General features: G+C 62.3%; 1 protein-coding gene across 1 annotated transcript in view; it reads right to left on the bottom strand.

Moving 5' to 3' along the window:
• The window catches only part of SDK1 (sidekick cell adhesion molecule 1), a 516,271-nt gene that overhangs the window by 55,262 nt on the left and 441,234 nt on the right, over positions 1-19,775 (bottom strand). The window contains exons 29-35 of the mRNA XM_040989963.1: positions 17,556-17,750; positions 14,218-14,419; positions 10,246-10,349; positions 7,371-7,441; positions 2,678-2,813; positions 2,351-2,410; positions 613-714 (exon numbers count right to left, since the gene is read on the bottom strand). Coding sequence (XP_040845897.1) covers positions 613-714; positions 2,351-2,410; positions 2,678-2,813; positions 7,371-7,441; positions 10,246-10,349; positions 14,218-14,419; positions 17,556-17,750 — 870 coding nt within the window. The remainder of the gene's footprint in view (positions 1-612; positions 715-2,350; positions 2,411-2,677; positions 2,814-7,370; positions 7,442-10,245; positions 10,350-14,217; positions 14,420-17,555; positions 17,751-19,775) is intronic.

Consider the following 19,775-nt stretch of genomic DNA (forward strand, 5'->3'; position numbering starts at 1 on the left):
CTGCAGACAGCTGTGCAGAGCGCTCGGCATGGCCTGCTGTCCTCTGGGATCTTCCCACCTCACATTTTGTCCATGTGGTCCAGGCAGACAGCATCAACTGCCACAGCAACCTGCACTGCCTCCGCAGCCCTGAGTGTCCCTGCTCCTCCGGCTCCTCTGCGGCCAGGCCCAGCCCCTGGTCACCCAGCTCCTACCACTAGATACATTTTCATGCAAAAAGAGGTGGTGATAACCTATGTTCCAGACGTCCTCACCTGCGGGGAAACTGCTGGACCATTCCAGAAAAAACCTGCTGGGCCAGATCCTGATGGTCTTAATCGCTTACTAGCAACGAGCTCTCCAGATTGCACGGTCACCTGGGGAGTTGCTGGCCACTGGTCCTGCTCCCCACGGCGGAGCCCTCCTGCGGGGACACTGCTCTTGTGGGGACACACACTCCAGGGGCTCTTCCCGGGAGCTGCCTGGACCCTCAGCTCCCAGGACAGTGGCATTGGAGCTCTGACCCCAGCAACTGCACCTTCTCCCACCTGACACAGTTGGCCGCGGGGCTCCTGGCCGCTCAGCTGGCTGGGACCCCCACTGGCCACAGGGTCGGGGGTTCCCAGCGCCTACCTGCCTCGCCGACAAAGACCTCCACGGGTGCGCTGGCTGGGCTCTCGCCGATGATGTTATAGGCGGTCATGACCACTTCATAGCGCCTGTACTTCTTTAGATCTGCAAGGGTCAGGGGGACGGGCGTCAGTGCTCCGGGCCTGCTGTGCTTCGCTCGCCTGCCACACCAGTCTGTTCCCTGGGGGACATCTCTGAAATGCCCCCATGCCTGCCACAACCAAGCACCCATGTTGTAGGAAAGGACTTAATTATTGTTCAAGAAGACATGAGTCAATCTCAAGCGCAAAGCCTTTGATCCCCACGTCCAGGGAGGACAAGGACGCAGGGAGCCGCACATGGAGATCACACAGATGGGAGCTGAGGGACGCTCTGCAGGGGCAGGCTTGGCATGAAAGCTGGATGCTTCCACCCCAGCTAACACCACCCTGTGTCTGAGGCCAGGTGCCAGAGCTGGTGCAGATGTGGGTCGGCCTGCATGTCCCACGTCTCGGTCCCAATGAGCTCAGCAGAACACAACACATCAGATGCCGAGGTCCTTTCACCTTGGAACACCCACCTGGCTCTGCCCACATGCTGAGTCGGGGGCCAGGGAATGCCCACCCAGCTCTGCCCATGAGGCTGAGCCGGGGGCCAGGAAACGCCCACCCGGCTCTGCCCACATAGCTGAGTTATGGGAACGCCCACCCAGCTCTGTTCACATGCTGAGCTGGGGGCCAGGAAACGCCCACCCAGCTCTGCCCACGTGCTGAGCTGGGGGCCACGAGGCTGAGCCGGGGGCCAGGAAACGCCCACACAGCTTTGTCCACATGCTGAGCTGGGGGCCAGGGAACGCCCACCCGGCTCTGCCCACATGGCTGTTATGAAAAAGCCCACACAGCTCTGTCCATGTGCTGAGCTGGGGGCCAGGGAACACCCACCCAGCTCTGCCCACATGCTGAGCTATGGGAACGCCCACCCAGCTCTGCCCAAGCGCCGAGCCAGGGGCCAGCCTGTCTGTCAGTCCTTCTGAGGCTGTTGTTCCTCTCGGCTCCCGGTGCGAGACTGATCGCCACTCGTGAACATCAGCATTCCTTAATCTAGCCCGTGGAAGTGAACCCCACCTGGTGCTCCCAAGCTCCACGCCTGGCTCTGCGAGCCCAGCCTCAGCCAGCAGTCAGATGTTCAGTCACAGCACATCTGAGTCTGTTACAGCCCGAGGGAGGACGGCTGGATCAGCCAGAGCACCACTGTGCCCTAAGATGGCAGCGAGTCCTGCACCTGCTCAACACGATGGCCAAGTGGGACTCAGGGGTGTCCCCTGTGTGAGGATCCAGGGCAGGACACTGGCCGCCGGGGCAGCGGACAGTGTTTAATGGTGGCAGAGGGCCGACTGACAACAAATGGCACTGGAGACAGAGGATGGCGAGTGCCTAGCACCCCCGAACCGTGAACCTGGACATGGTGGAAGCAGTGAACCTTACACTCTACAAGTTGTACCAAATGAGTTTAGAAGAAAACGTTGGTGTGAGCCGGCAGTCCAGCCCAGTCAGACTTGACTCTGTCCCCTACTCCAGGGCCACATGCTGCCAAGCTGCCCCGCCCCGCTTCCCTGTCTCCCTGGCATCACCTTAGAGGGGAGGATTCGAGAACTGAGTCATTAACCAAGCCGGCCCCACTGAGTCCACGGTGGGGACAATGGGCTGTGGCCGCGAGGCGCTCAGCAGTCACGGAGACCCCCGAGCAGGTGGCGTGCACTTACGTGTTAATTCATACGTGGTTAGCGTGGAGCTGCTGTTCACGGTCTTGAAGCTGCTCTGGGCTATTGGGGAAAGCAGAGCAGAAGGCGGTTAGCACATAGCGACAGTTGCCGCAGGTGACACGCGACACGAATCAGCTCCCACGCCACACTTCCCGGGCCGTGAAGCCGGCCTGCTGCAGCCTGCCAGGGTGCCCAGCCTGATCCTGGGACATCAGGCCCCTGTCTGAGGCAGCAGGTGTGTGTTCGTCCTCCAACTACATGAGCACATCATGCCAGTGGAAGGACAGAGACGCGCGTGCCGGGTGCCTGGACAGGGGGCACACTCACCTGTAAGCTCGGCTCGCAAAGCCGAGGGGCTCTTGGGCGTCTTGGCCTCGAGGCCTGAGCCCGCCTCGAACTCTAGCTCCCGGTAGTAGATCCGGTAGCCCTGGAGGAGGCCGTTCAGGGTCTCATCCCGTGGAGGCTGCAAAGACATCGCACGACTCAGCCTGTGGGAGCAGCCTGGGGCCTCTGCGCCCTCATGAACAATACAGAGGGCAAAGCACAGGCTGGGGTCCCCGGTCCTGCTTGTTAGCAACTGAGGGGGAGTGGGGATGCTCATAGACGGGGGTCCAGCAAGCCTCCCAGGCACAGAAGTGCCCCATAGGTCCTGGGCTGGGTACCTCCGCTCCTGAGCATGCGTGCCTGGTACACACTGACTAACCACTGTGCTGCTCAAATCCCTAAAAGACCCCAAGGCTGGGGCAGGAGAGCAGGACCCTGGTGCTGAGGAGGCTGCCCCCTGGGTGGTAAATCCAGAACATGGAGACTGTGGTAAGTGGCCAGTTCCAACCCTGCCCCGGCTGGGCCCCACTCAGGCAGGGAGGGCACAGCTCTAAGCGCCACCCAGGCCCACCCTCAGGGAAGGAGGGCAGGCTGTGCCGTGTGCCCTCCCAGCCACTGCTGTGGGCACAGGGCAGATTCATGGAGTGCAGGCAGGAGAGCGCCATGCCTCTCGTGTCTGGGAGCTGAGCTGTCAGTGCCAGGGTGCCCAGGCCGGGTGAGGTGGGGCTGTGTTGCTGAGGGCCTGGGCAGAACCAGACAAAGCATACGGTGACCACTGCTCAGCCCGGTGCTGCACGCCAGGGGCCACAGGCAGGACGGGAGGGCATAAGCAGAGGGGAAGGCTTCATGTGGATGGAGAAACAGCGAACAGTCCCCAGGGCCCGAGTCAGGACCAGGCCAGGTCCCGCACTGCTCCCCAAGTAGGGGTGCCCCGAGAAGGACCCGAAGCTGAGCTCAGGAGATGCCTTCTCCCCAGCCCACTGAGACACGCGTGGGCTTGGCTGCCACCTGGGGCTCCCCAGCTCGCTGAGAGACATGGGTGGGCCTGGCTGCCACCTGGGGCTCCCCAGCCCACTGAGAGACATGCATGGGCTTGGCTGCTGCCTGGGGCTCCCCAGCTCGCTGAGACACGCGTGGGCTCGGCTGCCGCCTGGGGCTCCCCAGCCCGCTGAGACATGCGTGGGCTCGGCTGCTGCCTGGGGCTCCCCAGCCCGCTGAGACACGCGTGGGCTCGGCTGCCGCCTGGGGCTCCCCAGCCCGCTGAGACATGCGTGGGCTCGGCTGCTGCCTGGGGCTCCCCAGCCTGCTGAGACACGCGTGGGCTCGGCTGCCGCCAGGGGCTCTGCCACTCATGTCCACATGATGCACTGACATGGTGAGAGCTCAGGGGCCTCGGCCTCTGACCATCCCTCCCTGGACCCCCAAGACAGGGAGCCAAATCACTGCCTGATTATTTCGGCCCCAGAACCCAGCAAGTCTGCGCGTTGCTCCAGGCACCGGTGCTCACAGATGGCACGACGGTCCTGCCGAGAGCCCCTGGGACCTGTGCCAGCTCATGCTTCTCCTGTTAGCTGGGCTGACTCTGGGCAGTGAGCAGAGGTGAGAGGGTGGATCTGGAGTGGGTGGCCAGATTCCTGCTAAGTGCCAGCCCGCACTCCCACCCAGGGCCACCCAGGAAGCCTCACGCCGGTGCAGGCCATGCCAGTGACTGCTTCAGGCAGAGGGGGACGGAGAACTGGTCCACTCTGCAGATGGCGGTACAGGAGGAGCGACTTGCCTTGCGCAGAGGAGGAAGGCTGGGGTGGGGAGCAGAGGACTAGATTCAACTTGCTAAGTAGGCAGGGCGCTGTCCTCGCTGGGGACCAAATGGGTTCTGGGGGTGGCAGGCCTCTGTGAACACACTTCTGAGGCTGGGCCCGGGGACACTGACTCGGTCTTAAATACCTCTGGCCAAGGTGCATGGGCTGGGTCCCCTCCCTGGCCCCAGCCCCACTGATACCCAGAATTCCTAGGGGACCCACATAGCAGGGGTGTCCCCCTCCCAGCAGGAGCCTGCCGCATTTGGGGAGGAACACAAGTGCCTGCCAGGTGCATCGCGTGGATCTCTTAATGTACAGCTAGCATCTTCCTTGCCGGTGGAATTCACTCCCCCAGGAAGTGAGTGGGTACTAGGGGGGGTTTACCCCGCTTGCTTCTCTTGGCATTTGGGACGCACCCCTGGGTAGCGCTGAGGGAGGACTCTCAGTGCTCTCCAGGGCAGCTCCGGGAGGACTGGGCTCAGCTCCCACCCTCCCCGAGCACACACACACCAGGCTGGGCCGGCTGCTGCTCGCCCCCAAGCCCCCGGAGCCGGTGTGAGCCTCCACTGCAAGCTTCTCTCCCCGCCCTGAGTTCTCAGCTCAAAGGCTGTGCCCGAGACAGTCAGTCCAGGCCAGCAGTGTGAGAGTGGAAGCACACACTCGCTCACACCCACCAGTGTGGGAGTGCGGACACAAGCTCACAATGCAACAGCCTCAGCTTTCAAACAGAATCGGACCCCGTGCAAAGCCAAGATTGATAACCGCGCTGAGCAGCGTCAGAGCTGACCCATATTTAAACCTCGTTTCTTTTCCTTTGTTCTGTTGTTCTGGTTTAAGTAAATTACTCATAATTTTAATTTTGCTGCAATTGCCAGGCAGTTGACAGGCACTTATTTGCACAACAGAGGGGACTGACCACCTCCTGGGACAGGCTCTGAAGGGGGACAGCCCAGAGGCGCCAACGCCCAGGCCCCTTGGGGTGGCTGTGCAGAGCCGGCCACCAGCACCCTGGAGACACGGGCAGCTCCACAGCCACGCGTGGCCACCTGTGAGCAGGCAAGGACGCCCACCCCGAGTGACTGCTCCGCTCACAGCCCCTGCAGGAAAGGGGCCTGCCTTCCTCGTCACCAGCAGGCCTGGGCTCCATCCACAAAGCCAGTGCAAATTTCCTGGCAGAACTGAGCACAGTACACAGGATCTTGGCCGCGGCAGGGACAGGGGAGGTGAGCGGGGTCTGTGAACACTCCTGGGACGTCGGCTTTGCGACCTTCTGGCTCTATAGGCACAACCTCGAGCCCAAGAGGTCCCCCAGGAGCCGACTGAGAGCTACAGCCCGGCCTGCGGTTGGCTGCCCAGGGCGGCATGGAGGGGCTTATGCCGAGTCCCTTCCACCCCACACTCTGGCCACCCCAGGGCAGGGTGAGTGTCCCAGCAGAGCATTCCAGAAAGCACTACAGGAGGCCAGCAAGTGGGCAGCTGCTCTGACGGTACTAGAAGGCGGCTCACTCAACCCCTGCACAGGGTCCTGCTTACAGAAGCAGTCCGGGGACATGCAGGCGACCTTAAAGAACTGCCACCTGCACTCACACCTGGACCAGGGGTAGTCGCCCTGACACCTGCTGCTCGCTGAGGCCACAGGTGCAGCAGTGCCTCTCAGGGGCCGCGGCGTCAGCCATGCAGGTCAGAGGCTGGCCCTGGAGCGGCTCCTTCACCTGCCTGCATCTCCCGCCAACCTTGAGCACCCCCAGAAAAGCCACTGCAACAGTAAGGTGGGGCGTGGCCCCCGGACTTCTCTCTGCTTCTGTCCCGTGGGGCTCCGCCCTGCTCAGAAGGCATCCCAGCCCCCTGGCTGCCCAGGTTATATGGGTGCCTCACATGGCTGCCCAGCCCCAGGGCCCAGGGCTCTGCAGGATCATTTTTTGGAGGTTTCTGCTGGTCCCCAAGACCGCTGTCCCTGCCTGTTCCACTGCCTCCCTTCCCACAGGCCACAGGACATGGACCTCCAGCCCGCTCCCCACCTCCCAGCCAGGCCCCCTGCAGACCACTCTCTCGGTTTTTCAGCATCACCCAGGCCCCTTTGCCCCCCGACGTCCGAGTTCACTCCTCTCTCCTCGGGGTCTCACGGTAGCCCTGTTTGTCTGCGATGACATCACCAACGGCATGGGACTCTCATGCTACCCCGATACCCAGCTCACAGCCCTGACTCCGCATCACCCCTCTCCATCCCATTCTGGCCTCAGCAACTTGCCCGTGCCCTTGGCACTGTCCTCGTCCTTGCCATCTGCCTGCAGCACCCTGGGGAATGCCATCTGCCTGCATGTTCCTGTCCCCAGGCCCCGCCTCCCTGTCCTCACGGACTCTCTCCTGGTAATTTGTCAGCAGGCTCTCTCGGGGTTTGCCCCTTTGCTGCTAGCCCCAGGACACCCCACTGTGAGCAATTACTGTGCAGAATTAGAAATCAGAGTGACCTATCCCTTCAATGCCATTCAGCACTATTTGCCAGGATGGGCCTCGGTCTAGATTGAGGACCCAAACACACGTGACACCTCCAAGGGTTGCAGTTTGCTGCCCCGAGGACGCAATCCGCTCTCGCATAGAGCACACATGCTTCCAGCACTGCCCTCGTGCAAGGCTACTGGTACGAACCTGCTGGTGCTGGCCACTCCCTGCCCTGTCTCCCCGAGCAAGGGTGGCCCTGCTCAGAGGCGCTGGCCCATCCAGGGTTAGGTCCCACTGCACACGCCTCGCAGTGTGTCCTCAGTGTCTGGGAGTTGTACTCTGACACCATTTTCCCTCTGCGGTTCCTGGGCCATGGTGGGTGAGGGAGTGGGGCGTGCTGTGGTGGGTGAGGGAACAGGGCCGTGGTTCGGGGATGCCGGCGTGGGCCTGGCTCTTACCTGCCACTGGATCAGAACCGAGGAGGTGGTGTGCGGTGTTGCAGAGACGGACCCTGGAGGCTCTCCGGGGACTGAAAAACAAAGAACCAAGCAGGGAAGAGGGTGACCCCGCTGGCTCTCCCTGGCCACCCCAGGGGCCATGCCAGAACCAAGCAGGGAAGAGGTGACCCTGCTGGCTCTCCCTTGCCACCCCGAGGGGCCATGCCAGAACCAAGCAGGGAAGAGGTGACCCTGCTGGCTCTCCCTTGCCACCCCGAGGGGCCATGCCAGACCAGAACCAAGCAGGGAAGAGGTGACCCTGCTGGCTCTCCCTTGCCACCCCGAGGGGCCATGCCAGAACCAAGCAGGGAAGAGGTGACCCCATTTGCCCCGGAGGCTCTCCCTGGCCACCCCGAGGGGCCATGCCAGAACCAAGCAGGGAAGAGGTAACCCCACTTGCCCCGGCGGCTCTCCCTGGCCACCCTGAGGGGCCATGTCCCCATGCTGCCCTTCCTGCCCAGGTGGCCTTCTCAGAGCCCCCCAGACTGTACTTAGAACCTGTGTCTGTGGTGGCAGGGACCCAACACCCAGCCAGGCAGCACCTGGTACCATCTTGGACTTAGAGCCCACTGGGCAGCTAGGAAGTTTCCAGAACTCCTTGTTGGACCAACCATGGTTCCCTGGGAGCCCCCTGCCTCGAGACACTTCCTGCAGGGCCCAGAGCTTCTAAGGGTGGGGAGTGACGTCATTTTGGAAAAACTCCGGTCCCCTGAACAGGACGGACAAGGGAGCCAGGTTGCATGCTCTTAGTCGGAAATGCTGCCTGGATGTCAGGCCACAGCTGGTGGGAACGTTAAAGGTGAAGGGTATGGACAGCCGCGGTCTGGGAGCTGTCACAGCTCTCTGGTGTCGAGGGACAAGGTTGACCCCTCTGGCTGTGTGCGTGCCCTGACCTCTGGCTGTGTGCGTGCCCTGCCCTCCAGCCTTCCTTCTCTCCCCTCGCTGACTCAATCAGCTCCCTTCTGTCTTCCTGGTGGCCATACCTGAGAGCTGGCCCAGCCCCAACACATGTCCTAGGCTCAGTGAGCATGGACTCAGTGGCTGAGGGGGCCCCGTGTCCCCACTGAGTGCCCCGCACGGAGCTCACACCGCGGTCCTGGGGCCACCCTCTGTCATTCCCCTGCCACCACAGGCTCCCCTTCCTTGGGCCACCAGGCCTTGCAGTGGCAGCAAAGCCACACCAGCAGCCTGGCAGGCTCTGCCTCGGACGGACAGACTAACGTCCTCTGGCCCACGTGCCACCTGCGGCTCCGTCGTCATAGCAGTAGGCCTTCTCCCAGCGCCTGGAGAGCCTGGTCACGCAGGAGCACAGCTCCTGGACACTCCCACCCCTGGCACTGTGACGCTGTGCAGGGGAGGGCAATGTCCATCAGCGGAGTGCCCACACGGTCCCTATCCGGCGTGGCCCCACCCAGGGCTCAGTGACACAGTGAGGGAGATGACAGGGCAGGTGCATCAGAGCAGTGCTCTGCACATCAAGGGCCAGGCAGGTTTCCCAGCCACACCAGCCCTGGGCCAGCTCTGCCCTGTCAGCCTGACTCCCCACACCTGTCGGCTGGCAGACGCACCGGGACAACACAGGACAACAAAGTCCACTGCTGTGTGTCCTTTTTCTGAGCCAAGGGGTCGGTGCTTAGCTCTCCCGCCCTGCCTGTGTCGAAGGTGGGGTTGAACAGAGGTGCCACGGTGTCCGGGCCTTGGACCTCAGCACGGGGGGCATGCAGTGTGAACTGGCCCTGGTGTGGGATGTGTGGGGGCTGTCGGGAAGGGCTTTCCTGCCCCCTCTGGCTTGCCCTGTTTCCCCGCCAGGCCTCACGAGCTCCCGGCTGGCAGTGAACACAGGCACTGGGGGCTTCTCTGCCGCCCCTGCCCCACTGCAGGCTCTGTGAGCCCCAAGGATGGGTGCATGGGCAACAGTCCAGGGGCCAGCAGGAGCCAAGCGGGGGAACCACCACGTCTAGGGGTGCAGACCCCACTGTTCCCTCGAGCATGGTGGCCCCTCCTACTGGAGCCAGGCCACAGCGTCTGCTCCAGGGGCAGCTCTGGGTTTGTAGTGTAGTTTGTGTGGGGTGCTGACAAGCTCAGATGTTCCCTCCACTCTGGGGCTGGTCCCTGAGGCCACAGGAGGTTTCACATTGGCGAAGCTAAGCTTATGAAGGTTATAAAAAGAACAGGAACGCAGATGTGGGGTCATGGGGTGAGCTGGCCTGAAACCGGTGGACTTGAAAATCATTGCACTGGTGCGTTAAATGGAAGAGGCAGAGCTTGGGGATGGTTTAGGGAATTGGCATAAAGCACTGCGGGGTGAACTAAGTGCCTGGTATCCAGTCCGGGATCTGCCCTGCATCTGTGTGCATTATCCACCCCTTGCCCTGGCACGGGGCACGCCGCCCCACCTCTGCCGCTGGCTGTGTGGGAGAGGGCTCGCTGTGGCCTGGCAGGACCCCTGCACAGTGACTGGACGTCCAGCCCGGGGGCCTTCCACAAGGGACAGGTGGCCCCTGGAGCCCCGAGGGGCTCTTGCTTTCCCTCACATGTGTCAGGGTCAGGTGCAGCAGCTCGTAAGTGAAAGGCACCAGACCCTCCTACCCCACCCGCTGACATCCATTTTTAACAGCCCCATCCATTATTCACTTTCTGGGAGGCTCTGGGAGCCAATCGAAGAGCTTTCCTTCCATCTGGAAGCCCCTGCGGCCTTGACCTGTGGCCTGGGCTGTGGCAGCGTTCAGGCCGCTGTGTCTGCTGGATCTGCTGCCCACCGCCTCTGCCCGGGGCTCTCAGCTCAAGAGGCGCCCGAGGCTGTCTCTAGGAGCTGTGGAAGGGGCAGCCGGCTCACCATCCTGCAGCGTGGTCACCGCCTCGGTCTCCACACTGAAGTCACTGTCCCCGATGTCGTTGGTGGCTTTCAGGCGCAGCTTGTAAGAGGTGAAGGGCCTCAGCCTGAAACACAAAGAAGCCCATGAGTGCGGGGCACCTGCCACCCTGCCGTGCCCACAGGAGACCCGTGACTGTGGAGCACCCACCTGCCCACAGGGGCTCAGGCTCCTAGAGGAGCTCAGTATAGAGCACCTTGTGAAGAGGAGGCTGTTTTGCTGTGGGGTATGAGCAGACCCTCCCTGGCTACAGTGGACAGGTACTTCAGGGGGCCTTGACTGTGCCCTGGGATAACTGAGTGGTGGTGCCCAGGGAGGGGCACCGTGCAGAGCGCAGGCGACTGCGCTAGTTCTCGGCCAGGGAGTCATTCTGATCACCAGTTCACACCGACACTTTGTCACCTGCAAGCAAGCCTCTTTATGCTTTTGCCCCAAACTGAAGACCGGTGGTTCTCCAGCTGAGCAGGTGGGCCCTGTGAGTTGGACCGATGCCACCTGCCTCAGCCAGCGGCCTCCCCTGGGCCCCCGTCTGTCCTACACACCAGCCTGGGCAACATATGTTGACAGAAAGGAACTTCCTGCTTTTGTAAGCTGTAACCAGAAGCAGTCCCCGTCCTGGTTCTCATTTCACCCTCCTGCCTTCTGGTTCGCTCTCTAGGCGCCCTTAACAAGGTGGGCTGTGCCAGGCCGACGCTGGGAGCCAGGAACTCCATCTGGGTCTCCCCTGTGGGCAGCTCAGGCCCTCGTCTGCTGCCGCCCAGCATGGACGTGAGCAGGAGACCGACTCGGCAGCCGAGCCTGGACTTGAATCCCATGTGGCAGCTGTATGGAAAGCTGTACCAACACGGATCTTTGCACAGGTTTCCAGGAGAAAGTTCTGGTTCCATTCATGCACACAGCTCCCCAGCCTTTCCCAGCTCCCTAGAAGTGACCACATTCAGTGTTGGTGGGAACTGTACGCCTTTCTCCCTGCCCTGTCCATCTGAACTGCCCACAGCGGCTTGGGCCACCACCTCCTTGTGTGGAAAGCAGCACAGAGCAGCCTTGGGTGGTGACATGTGCTCTGAAGTCTTGGCTAACTCTGGCCTTTTCCTTCAGGTGCCAGCTGAACTGGCTATGGGATGCTTGTCCCCAGCCAAATGTCCCCAATGCTCTGTTCATTTCCTTGGTTGTCTGGAATTGTAAGCCCTATACTGTGAGGACAAGAACCCAGCTTCTCCAGGAAGCTCTGTATCCAGGGCTGGAGGGATGGACCCGCAAGGGTGACACTGCCTGGGTGGAGCAGGTCATGTGCTGCACCCAGCACAGCCTCTGGCTCACCCTGGCACCCCAGCAGTGGCATCCCAGGCTTGGCATCTGGCCTCCTCTCACTGGCTCCAAGGTCTGACGTGGCCACATTTGCACAGGGTGGCCCCAGCTTTCCCCGGCTGCTCCTGGTGGCGACAGGCTGCCTGCTGGCCCCGCACGCAGCCTGGACCTCTGCCCTGCCCGCTGCCTTGCTGCACACGATCCCCAGCAGAGCAGGACTTGGCAAAGCCGGAGATGCCGGAACACGCTCTCCGCCAGCCCTTCCTTGCTCATCTCGGTGCTCCCGGCATGTCGGGTGTGGAGCAGATGCAGCAGCTCTTGTGACACCGTGTTCTCAGCTCTCGAGCCCCCAACCCAGGAGATGAAGCTGTGGCTTACACAGGACATCTTGTCTCCCTGCCTGTAGTCCGAGCTCCAATCCAGCAATGCGGACATTCGCAAAGCAGGTCTGACCCCGACTGCTTCAGGCTAGGATCACAGGCCAGGCTTTGCTTCCCTGGCGGGTCTTGGGGTGTGGTGGGTGCCTGCTTACACCCACCCCTCTTCCCGCACAGCTCAACAGACGCTGCCCAGCAGACGGGGCTCTGCAGTCGCGCCCACCTTCGGTTACCGTGAAAACTCCCAGTCCTGGACAGTCGGAACCTTCATTTGTCATGAAGGCACAGAAGACGGTCCTTAAAAATTCATTTTTACCATCACAGAGAATAAAGACTACTGAGCTGAGGCGTCATATCCTTGGGCAAGCTCAGATGACTTCTGAGCGGCAGCATTTTAAAAGGCCACGCAGCGCCGGGGTGCTGGGCCCGGAGAGCTGCCCCATGAGCTCCCTGGAGCTTTACAAGGGCCTCCTGCTGGCTGACGCAGCAGAGGGCTCAGCGGAAGGGCAGAGACCAGCACTACTAGGCGCACAGCCCTGCCCCAAGCTGCCACTGCCACTCCCCATCCTCGGGTGGCACCCCGAATGCTCACGCAGCCCCGTGGGAGACGCCGCCTCACTGCATGTGTGTGGGAGGCCGCCCGCCTTGCTGTACCACCCACTGGCCAGTGACCGACCAACTGCCACACAGCTCTGAGCCCAGTGCGCCCCCTGGTGCTCCGCACCATCTCCCCTGGCGGCACCACAGGCCGTGCCTACAGCTGGATGCCTGAGCCTCTGACGGGCTTTGCAGGGCCAGATTTCAGGCAGCTGGCAAAAGTGAGAGGAGGCCACGTGGCAGGCTTGCAGGGACAGCAGGGTCCCTGTGCTGGCTGGCTCACGTGGCCCCTTCGGGAGCTGAGAGCGTTATCTTGACATGGATGCAATGGGACGACAGTGGATGGCTAGGGTCACAGATGGTCTCATGCTGCCCCAAGGGGCCGCCTCTCCCCGGGCCTGCGGCGGGGTCTGAGGGCTGGTCTAAGAGGCCTGATGGTGGGAGCTGCAGCAGAGCCCTCAGAGGTGCCCACTGGCTGCGGACAGGCCCACAGCTGGCACAGCCACACTGCGCAGGATGCGGTGTCTGACCTGGCACCCTCAGGCTGTCAGCCCTGGTCTTTGCCTTACATCTCTGCGGGCACCCGTGAGAATGCCCTGGCCCAGCGGGCCTGGCCTCACCCTGTGCATCACCCTGTACCCCAGTCCATCACGCACTGGACACTCAATCCTAGGGCACAGCTGCTCTCCCCTCTGAATCCCACATGGTCACTGGGCAAGCAGAGGTGACCAGCTACAGTACCGCCTGATTCCTCTGGGCCCGCAGGGCAGGAGCAGGGTGTGTGAAGGTCAAGGATCAAGGCTGCCCCAGAGGCATCCCAGCCACCTGCTGCCCTTTCTGGGGGCTCCCACCCAGCAGTACACAGCTGGGCTTGGCACACGGGGGTTCCGCTCACGCTCCCTGCCACCTGAGCTGAGGTGGCAGCCATGTGGCCTCCTGACCCTCAGGGTTGCTGAGGAGCAGACAGCAATGCCCTCTTCCTGGGTTGCATGGGGCTCAGCCTGGAAGCCATGGTCTTGGCCCCTTGCTCCAGGGTGGCTTTCAGGAGCCCGGGACACTCCCTTCCTAGCCCCGAGTGGCAGCTTCCTCAGGTCAAGGTGCCAGGGCAGCCCCCACGGGGCCTGCAGAGACCAGGGGACATGTGATGGGGATACAGGACCTGCTGTGTGACTGGGAGTTCACTCAGCCTCCCCCGGCCTTGACTTTCTCCATCGTAGAGGGATGCAGGGAGCTCTCCTGACGGCCAGGTGGGCCCACGAGCACAGTCGTGGCTCAATGGGCATGCTGCTCTGGTCCCACCCCCAGTCACCAGTGAAGGTCACACCTGTGCCGTGGTCTGCAGTCCTGCTGTTTGCACAAGGTGCACACAGAGCCCCCTTGTGTGACCCCAGAATCAGCTGCCTAGGGGGGCCAGGAGCCCCATGGTTGAGGGCCTCAACAGCCCTGGAGCTGCGAGCATGAAACCAACAATGCAAGACACGCCTGGAAGGAGCTGGGTGGGCCCTTGGAAGGGGGTCCAGGACCTAGAGATTTCGGGGTCCCTGGGGAGTGAATGAGCCACACACTCCCTATTCTGAGGGCCGGAGGAGGCCAGGGCAGGGACCCTCAGGGCAGGCCCCACTCACCCAGGGAGGGTCCCAGTTCCCTCAATACCTCTCGACTGCGCAGGCCGTGGCTTCGTGGCTGACGGACGATGAGTAAGTCTGCCACTCTCCCCGGGGAAGCTCGCGCACCTGCACCGTGAAGTACCGGATGGGGGAGGCCCCATCGCTGCCTGGAACCCACTGGAGCCGGAGGCTGCGGGCGGTCACTTCTGCCTGGGGCACCAGGAGCTCCCTGGGTGGTGCAGGCCGCTCTGTAACCAGAAGGGGATGGGACACGTGAGAAGGAGTTTTCCCTGAAGAGGGGTGCTGGGAGTCATGCCACTGTTTACTCCACCTGCCTGTAAGAGCAGCCCCCCAAGCCCGAGCATCCCTGCTCACTGTGGGACACGTGGAGCAGGCGCTGCTGGACGCTTGGCCTACTCCAACCGCACCTGAAGCTCCCATGCTCAGGAAATGGCAGGCTGTCTTGTACCTGACTTGGGTGTGCGTGGACCCGAGCGGAGGCCCCCACTGCTCCCTGGGGCAAAGGGGAGGACACACACAATAAGTCCTGCCCTCATCAGGTGCAGGTAGGCAAATGAAAGCTGGGATTCCCGGGACCTGAGCATCCTCCTGGCACCCCAGGGTGGCAGCTGGGATTCCCGGGACCTGGGCACCCTCCTGGCACCTCCGGGTGGCAGCTGGGATTCCCGGGACCTGGGTATCTTCCCAGCACCCCAGGGTGGCAGCTGGGATTCCTGGGACCTGGGCATCTTCCCAGCACCCCAGGGTGGCAGCTGGGATTCCCGGGACCTGGGCATCCCCAGGACCCTGGCACCCTCCTGGCACCCCCGGGTGGCAGCTGGGATTCCCGGGACCTGGGCATCCTCCTGGCAGCCTCCGGGTGGCAGCTGGGATTCCTGGGACCTGGGCACCGTCCCGGCACCTCCGGGTGGCAGCTGGGATTCCTGGGACCTGTGCACCGTCCCGGCACCTCCGGGTGGCAGCTGGGATTCCTGGGACTTGGGCATCCTCCCGGCACCCCAGGGTGGCAGCTGGGATTCCCGGGACCTGGGTACCCTCCTGGCACCCCCGGGTGGCAGCTGGGATTCCTGGGACCTGGGTACCCTCCTGGCACCTCCAGGTGGCAGCTGGGATTCCTGGGTCCTTGGCATCTACCCGGCACCCCAGGGTGGCAGCTGGGATTCCTGGACCTGGGTACCCTCCTGGCACCTGCAGGTGGCAGCTGGGATTCCTGGGACCTGGGCACCCTCCCGGCACCTCCAGGATCCTCTGAACACTGATCTCCACTCAGTCTATCTGTAACACTTTCCATACGCTCACCCTGAGCACAAGCCACTAATGGCATCTACTGAAGCCTTCTGAAGGGGGGATGAGAGCAGGTGTAGGCTAGGCCCCTCCGGGTGGTCTCTGGCCGCCATCTCTGCCGTGATGTGGTTGGGATGCAAGGTGTGTGGGGTTGGACTCAGAGGTGGGTGGATATGGTGTGCCAATCGCCATGTCCTCACATCCCTTCAACTCGCACAGAGGGAGGAGTAACTGTTTAATTGTTTATCATGAGGACTATCGATCCTAATTAAAACACGTTGCCTAGAATAAAGCAGCAGTCGCTGGGCCTGCAGGGACGGCTCTGAGGAGTGCTTCGATCGGCCTCTGCCAGCAGCCCCCACCCTCGGCGCATGCTTTGCTGCCTTCCCTGGCCCTGTGTCCGTGGTCTCCCTCCCGGCACACTGGCAGGCCTCTCCCAGGCACCATCCCTCAGCTGCAGGATTGATGGCAGGGACCCTGGGGGGGACGCGTCTCCGAGCAGGGCCGGCACCAGCAGCAGGAAACAGGGCTGGGCCAAGCTGCTCACTGCCAGGGTGAGCAGGAGTCTCAAGGGCAGGAGGCTGGCCTCCCCCGGACACAGTGGAGACTGGACAGCAAAGCCAGCCCTCTGTGGTCCCCCACAGGGGTTCCTGCACGGGCCAGCGCTGTCTCAGGGGTCACACTCTGGCAGGAAGTGAGCTGGGCATGAGTGGCAGCGTGGAGAAGCACTTTGCAGAGGCCCGCCAGGAAGCTGAGGCCGCAGCGGCTGGCTGAGCAGTACGGGGCACTGTCTGGAGCCCAGGGGACCAGGCGGGCTCCCAGGCCTGGATGGCAGAGGGACTTGGGGACAGGATGGGACCTGGGAGAGAGGTAGCCGTCCCAGCCATGGTCCTAGGGGGCCAGGGCAGTTGGGACTAACCCAGGAAATGAGGCAGCCCAGTAAGTGGGCATGGCTGCGCCCGGGCTGGCACCGGCTCGCTGCTGGGGCTGCCGGGCTAGGAGGCCATGGCAGCCCGGGCGTGCCTCCTCTGCAGCACAGGCTTTGTCGGCACTGCGTGCCCTGTACCCCGTGCCACATGGGGGTCAGGTGGACCCGGCACCCTCACGGGGAACGTGGGCTCCTGTCACATTTCTGTGGGGCTCCCTGCAGTGGCAGCAGCCGGGCAGAGCCCGAGCAAGGGGTGACAGCTCAATGCTGGCCTCGTCCTCTGCCTCCTCTCTCCACTCAAGATGAGAACCGCTAGCCCAGTGCTCCGATTCGACTTACCACACCCTGAAGCCTGCTCCGGGTCTCGTATCTAAACAGTGGGGACGCGGCAGGAACAGCAGCCACGCTCGCCAAGTAGCTCCTGGGGCTCTGCTGACAAGGCTGATGCCAGCAGCGCGTTCCAGGGACCCCACGGCACAGAGAGGGTAAGGGTCACACTCACTCAGTGAGCCTGGAAGGTGCAGCATGGCCAGGTGGCTCCAGGCATGCCCGTCACCCCAGGCCTCGCTTCCCCAAGAACTTTGGGTCTCCCAGCTCCTGCAGCTCGGGGAGGGGGAGCCCCATGGCATTGTGCTACAGGCTGCTGCAGCTGATTCCAGAATGAGCCAAAGGCTTGTGTGGGAAGAACGGCCTTGGGTCCCCCAGAGCCGGCTCCATAGCTGTGTGTCCTGGGCCAGTCAGCTGGCGTCCATTTTCTCTGCTGCAATGAGCACGGGCCAAGTTGGAGGAGGAGAGCTCCTGACGCGGAGCCTGGAGTGCAGCAGGTGTAACCCATGACAGTGATGGGCAGGAGCCACTTAGAGAACACAGCTGCTGGCCCCCGCGCACCTGCGCACTGGGGCATGTGGTTTTGAGCATCGGGGACCAGGTGCCCGTGGGGCGCTCGCACCTACATGTGAGGGTCTGCGTCTCTCACCCGATGCTAGGGGTGCCACAATGACTCCATGTCCACAGGTGCGTCCTACACGCCCAGGCCCCTCCTGCCCCAAGGGGCAGCCCGGACATCACATACGAGTTCAGACCAGTCGGAGGCTGCAGCGCCCACCAGGCCCCCAGCACCCACAGATGCCCACTCTGCCCCATAGCCTCACCTCTCTTCTCAGTGGTGATGACCGTGGCCTCCAGCGGCTCTCCCCAGCCCTGCCTTGTCTTGGCAGACAGCCTGAAGATGTAGGCGGACTCGGGAGCCAGCTCTGTGGCCGTGAACTGCCGCACTGTGGCGCCGACCTCAACCGTGGTGAAGGTGTGGGGGCTGCTGCTGGCCAGGCGATAGGCGATCTGGTAGCCTGTGGGGGAGGAACGGACCTGCTCAGCCAGCCTCACTGGCTCCCACGGAAAAGCCGCACCCCACCCCAGCACCCCGACACCCCAGACCCTGACTCTCCGACACCCCAGCACCCCACCCCGACACCCCGACACCCCATTTCCTTCTGGATGGCGCATACAAACAAGGTCGGGCGGCTGGTAGCACTGAGAGGGCTCACACCCCAACCAATGGCCGAGAAGGCCGTGGCTGGCCACAGGCTCCCTGGTTAGTCAGGGCTTCTGGCTCAGCAGGTGGGACTAATGGTCAAACTTCTCCAGCTGAGTTACCCCGGGACCTTCCCACGGGTGGTTGGGCTCGGCTGCCCCGGGGAGGCTCACAACGTGGGGTCCGTGGGCTGAGACCCTGGAATAATGGAAACCAGGATGAAGGAGAAGCTGTGGCATCCAAGAAAAGGGAGGATGGCTCAGCTGCTGGAGTTGAAAAAGAAACACACGGGGCAAACCAGGCTGGACTGCTGAGCCCAGCTCTCGCGGCTCTGCCTTGTGGGGCAGGGACAGGCCATGCCCTGAGCAGGAGCTAGCGAGAGCTGGGACTTGGGCCGGGTCCTCTGACACAGGTGTTCTGACTGGGGCTTCAACAGCAACGCCTGCCTTGCAACGAGCCTAACACTACACGTGGACTGCAAATTCGTTTTTACATAACAACAAGCTCCTCTTTCACTGCATTTCCTGTGGACTTCATGAAGCACTCTGGTACCAAGCAGAGCCACTTCTGTGTGGCAAGCACTTCTTCCTGTGCCCAGCCCCTTTCCCAAGGACGCACCACTGCCGCGTTCGTGAACTAAGAGCGCAGACGCATCCTGTCCACACACGGCCTTCCCTGCCGCACTCAGCTTTTCTCGTCAACGTCCCTGCAGGTGGCACTGGCTTGGCGGGACGTGCGTGCCTCCCCCCCATCTTCTGGAAGGCTTCTTTCCTGCTTTTGGCCCTTCTTTGCACCCCCCCCCAACATTACCATTTCTGCCACCCACCGTCTCTCTCTCTGCTTCTCAGGACAGCAACACTTGGAGAAGGATGGCGAGGTTAGAACGCCCCCTGTCTGAGTTTGGCTGGTCAGGGTATTGCCTCTACGCTCTTAGCATCCGCCTTTATGCTGTTAAATACGTTTATCTGACTTTCAAACTGAACTCTATCTTTTCAGAGTTGCCCACTGCTGTGGACGGCATGAAAATGGCACCTTGCCGTGCCTCTAACTTTTCCAATACCTCTTTTTCTGGCTTTCCTGAGCCGAATCGTTATTTATTTTCACATTGTTGATTAGGAGTGTTTGTACTTTGCTGCACAACCAGAAATTGCAGGTGCATCAGGCACACATCAAGGCCAAGAGCACAGCTCTGGGAACAGCAGCCTCGGCCACACGCTGAGGCCCACACCGGCTCTGCTGGCCAGGCCTTGTCGTGACCCCACTTCCACCTGAGCCCTGGGGAGAGTCAGCCTGGGCTTGCACAGTGAGCAACCGACTGGGGCCCGAGGCCATCAGCAGACTTGCAGTTTCAAACTAAAGGAAGACAAACCAAACTTTATATCCAGTCCCAGGAACCCCCTGACGCAGCAGACGGCATCGTCCCCAATCAGAACGTGATCAGACCTGTGCAGGCGAGCGCGGGCGAGCTCAGTGCCGACCGCCCTGCCTGACGGCACAGTGGGGTGTGCCTGGGCCCCAGGGGTGCTGGCTCTCCCTCGGAACACTGAGCTCTGACCAGGTCACTTCACTGATTTTGCACAGGGGTTTGCTTTCTGGGGAGAGTTTAACCACGGGGACTTGCTCCCCAAGCAAACCGGCCGATACAGCTAGCCGCCTCTTCCGTGCGCTCCAGCACAGCTTGCCAATCCCCTCCATTTCCTTCCCATTTGGGAGAGCTGTGTGTGACCGAGGCTCTAGCAAGTTCCGGTCTCCTTCCCCTGGGGGTCTGAATGCCCGAGGCTCTGCATGCTGCCAGGAACAGGCGTGAGGACAGGTGCACCGTGGGTACCGTGGGCACCGT

Source organism: Ochotona curzoniae, unplaced genomic scaffold (assembly GCF_017591425.1).
Source record: "Ochotona curzoniae isolate NIBS_2020 unplaced genomic scaffold, NIBS_Ocur_1.0 contig_54, whole genome shotgun sequence".
NCBI classification, from domain to species: domain Eukaryota; kingdom Metazoa; phylum Chordata; class Mammalia; order Lagomorpha; family Ochotonidae; genus Ochotona; species Ochotona curzoniae.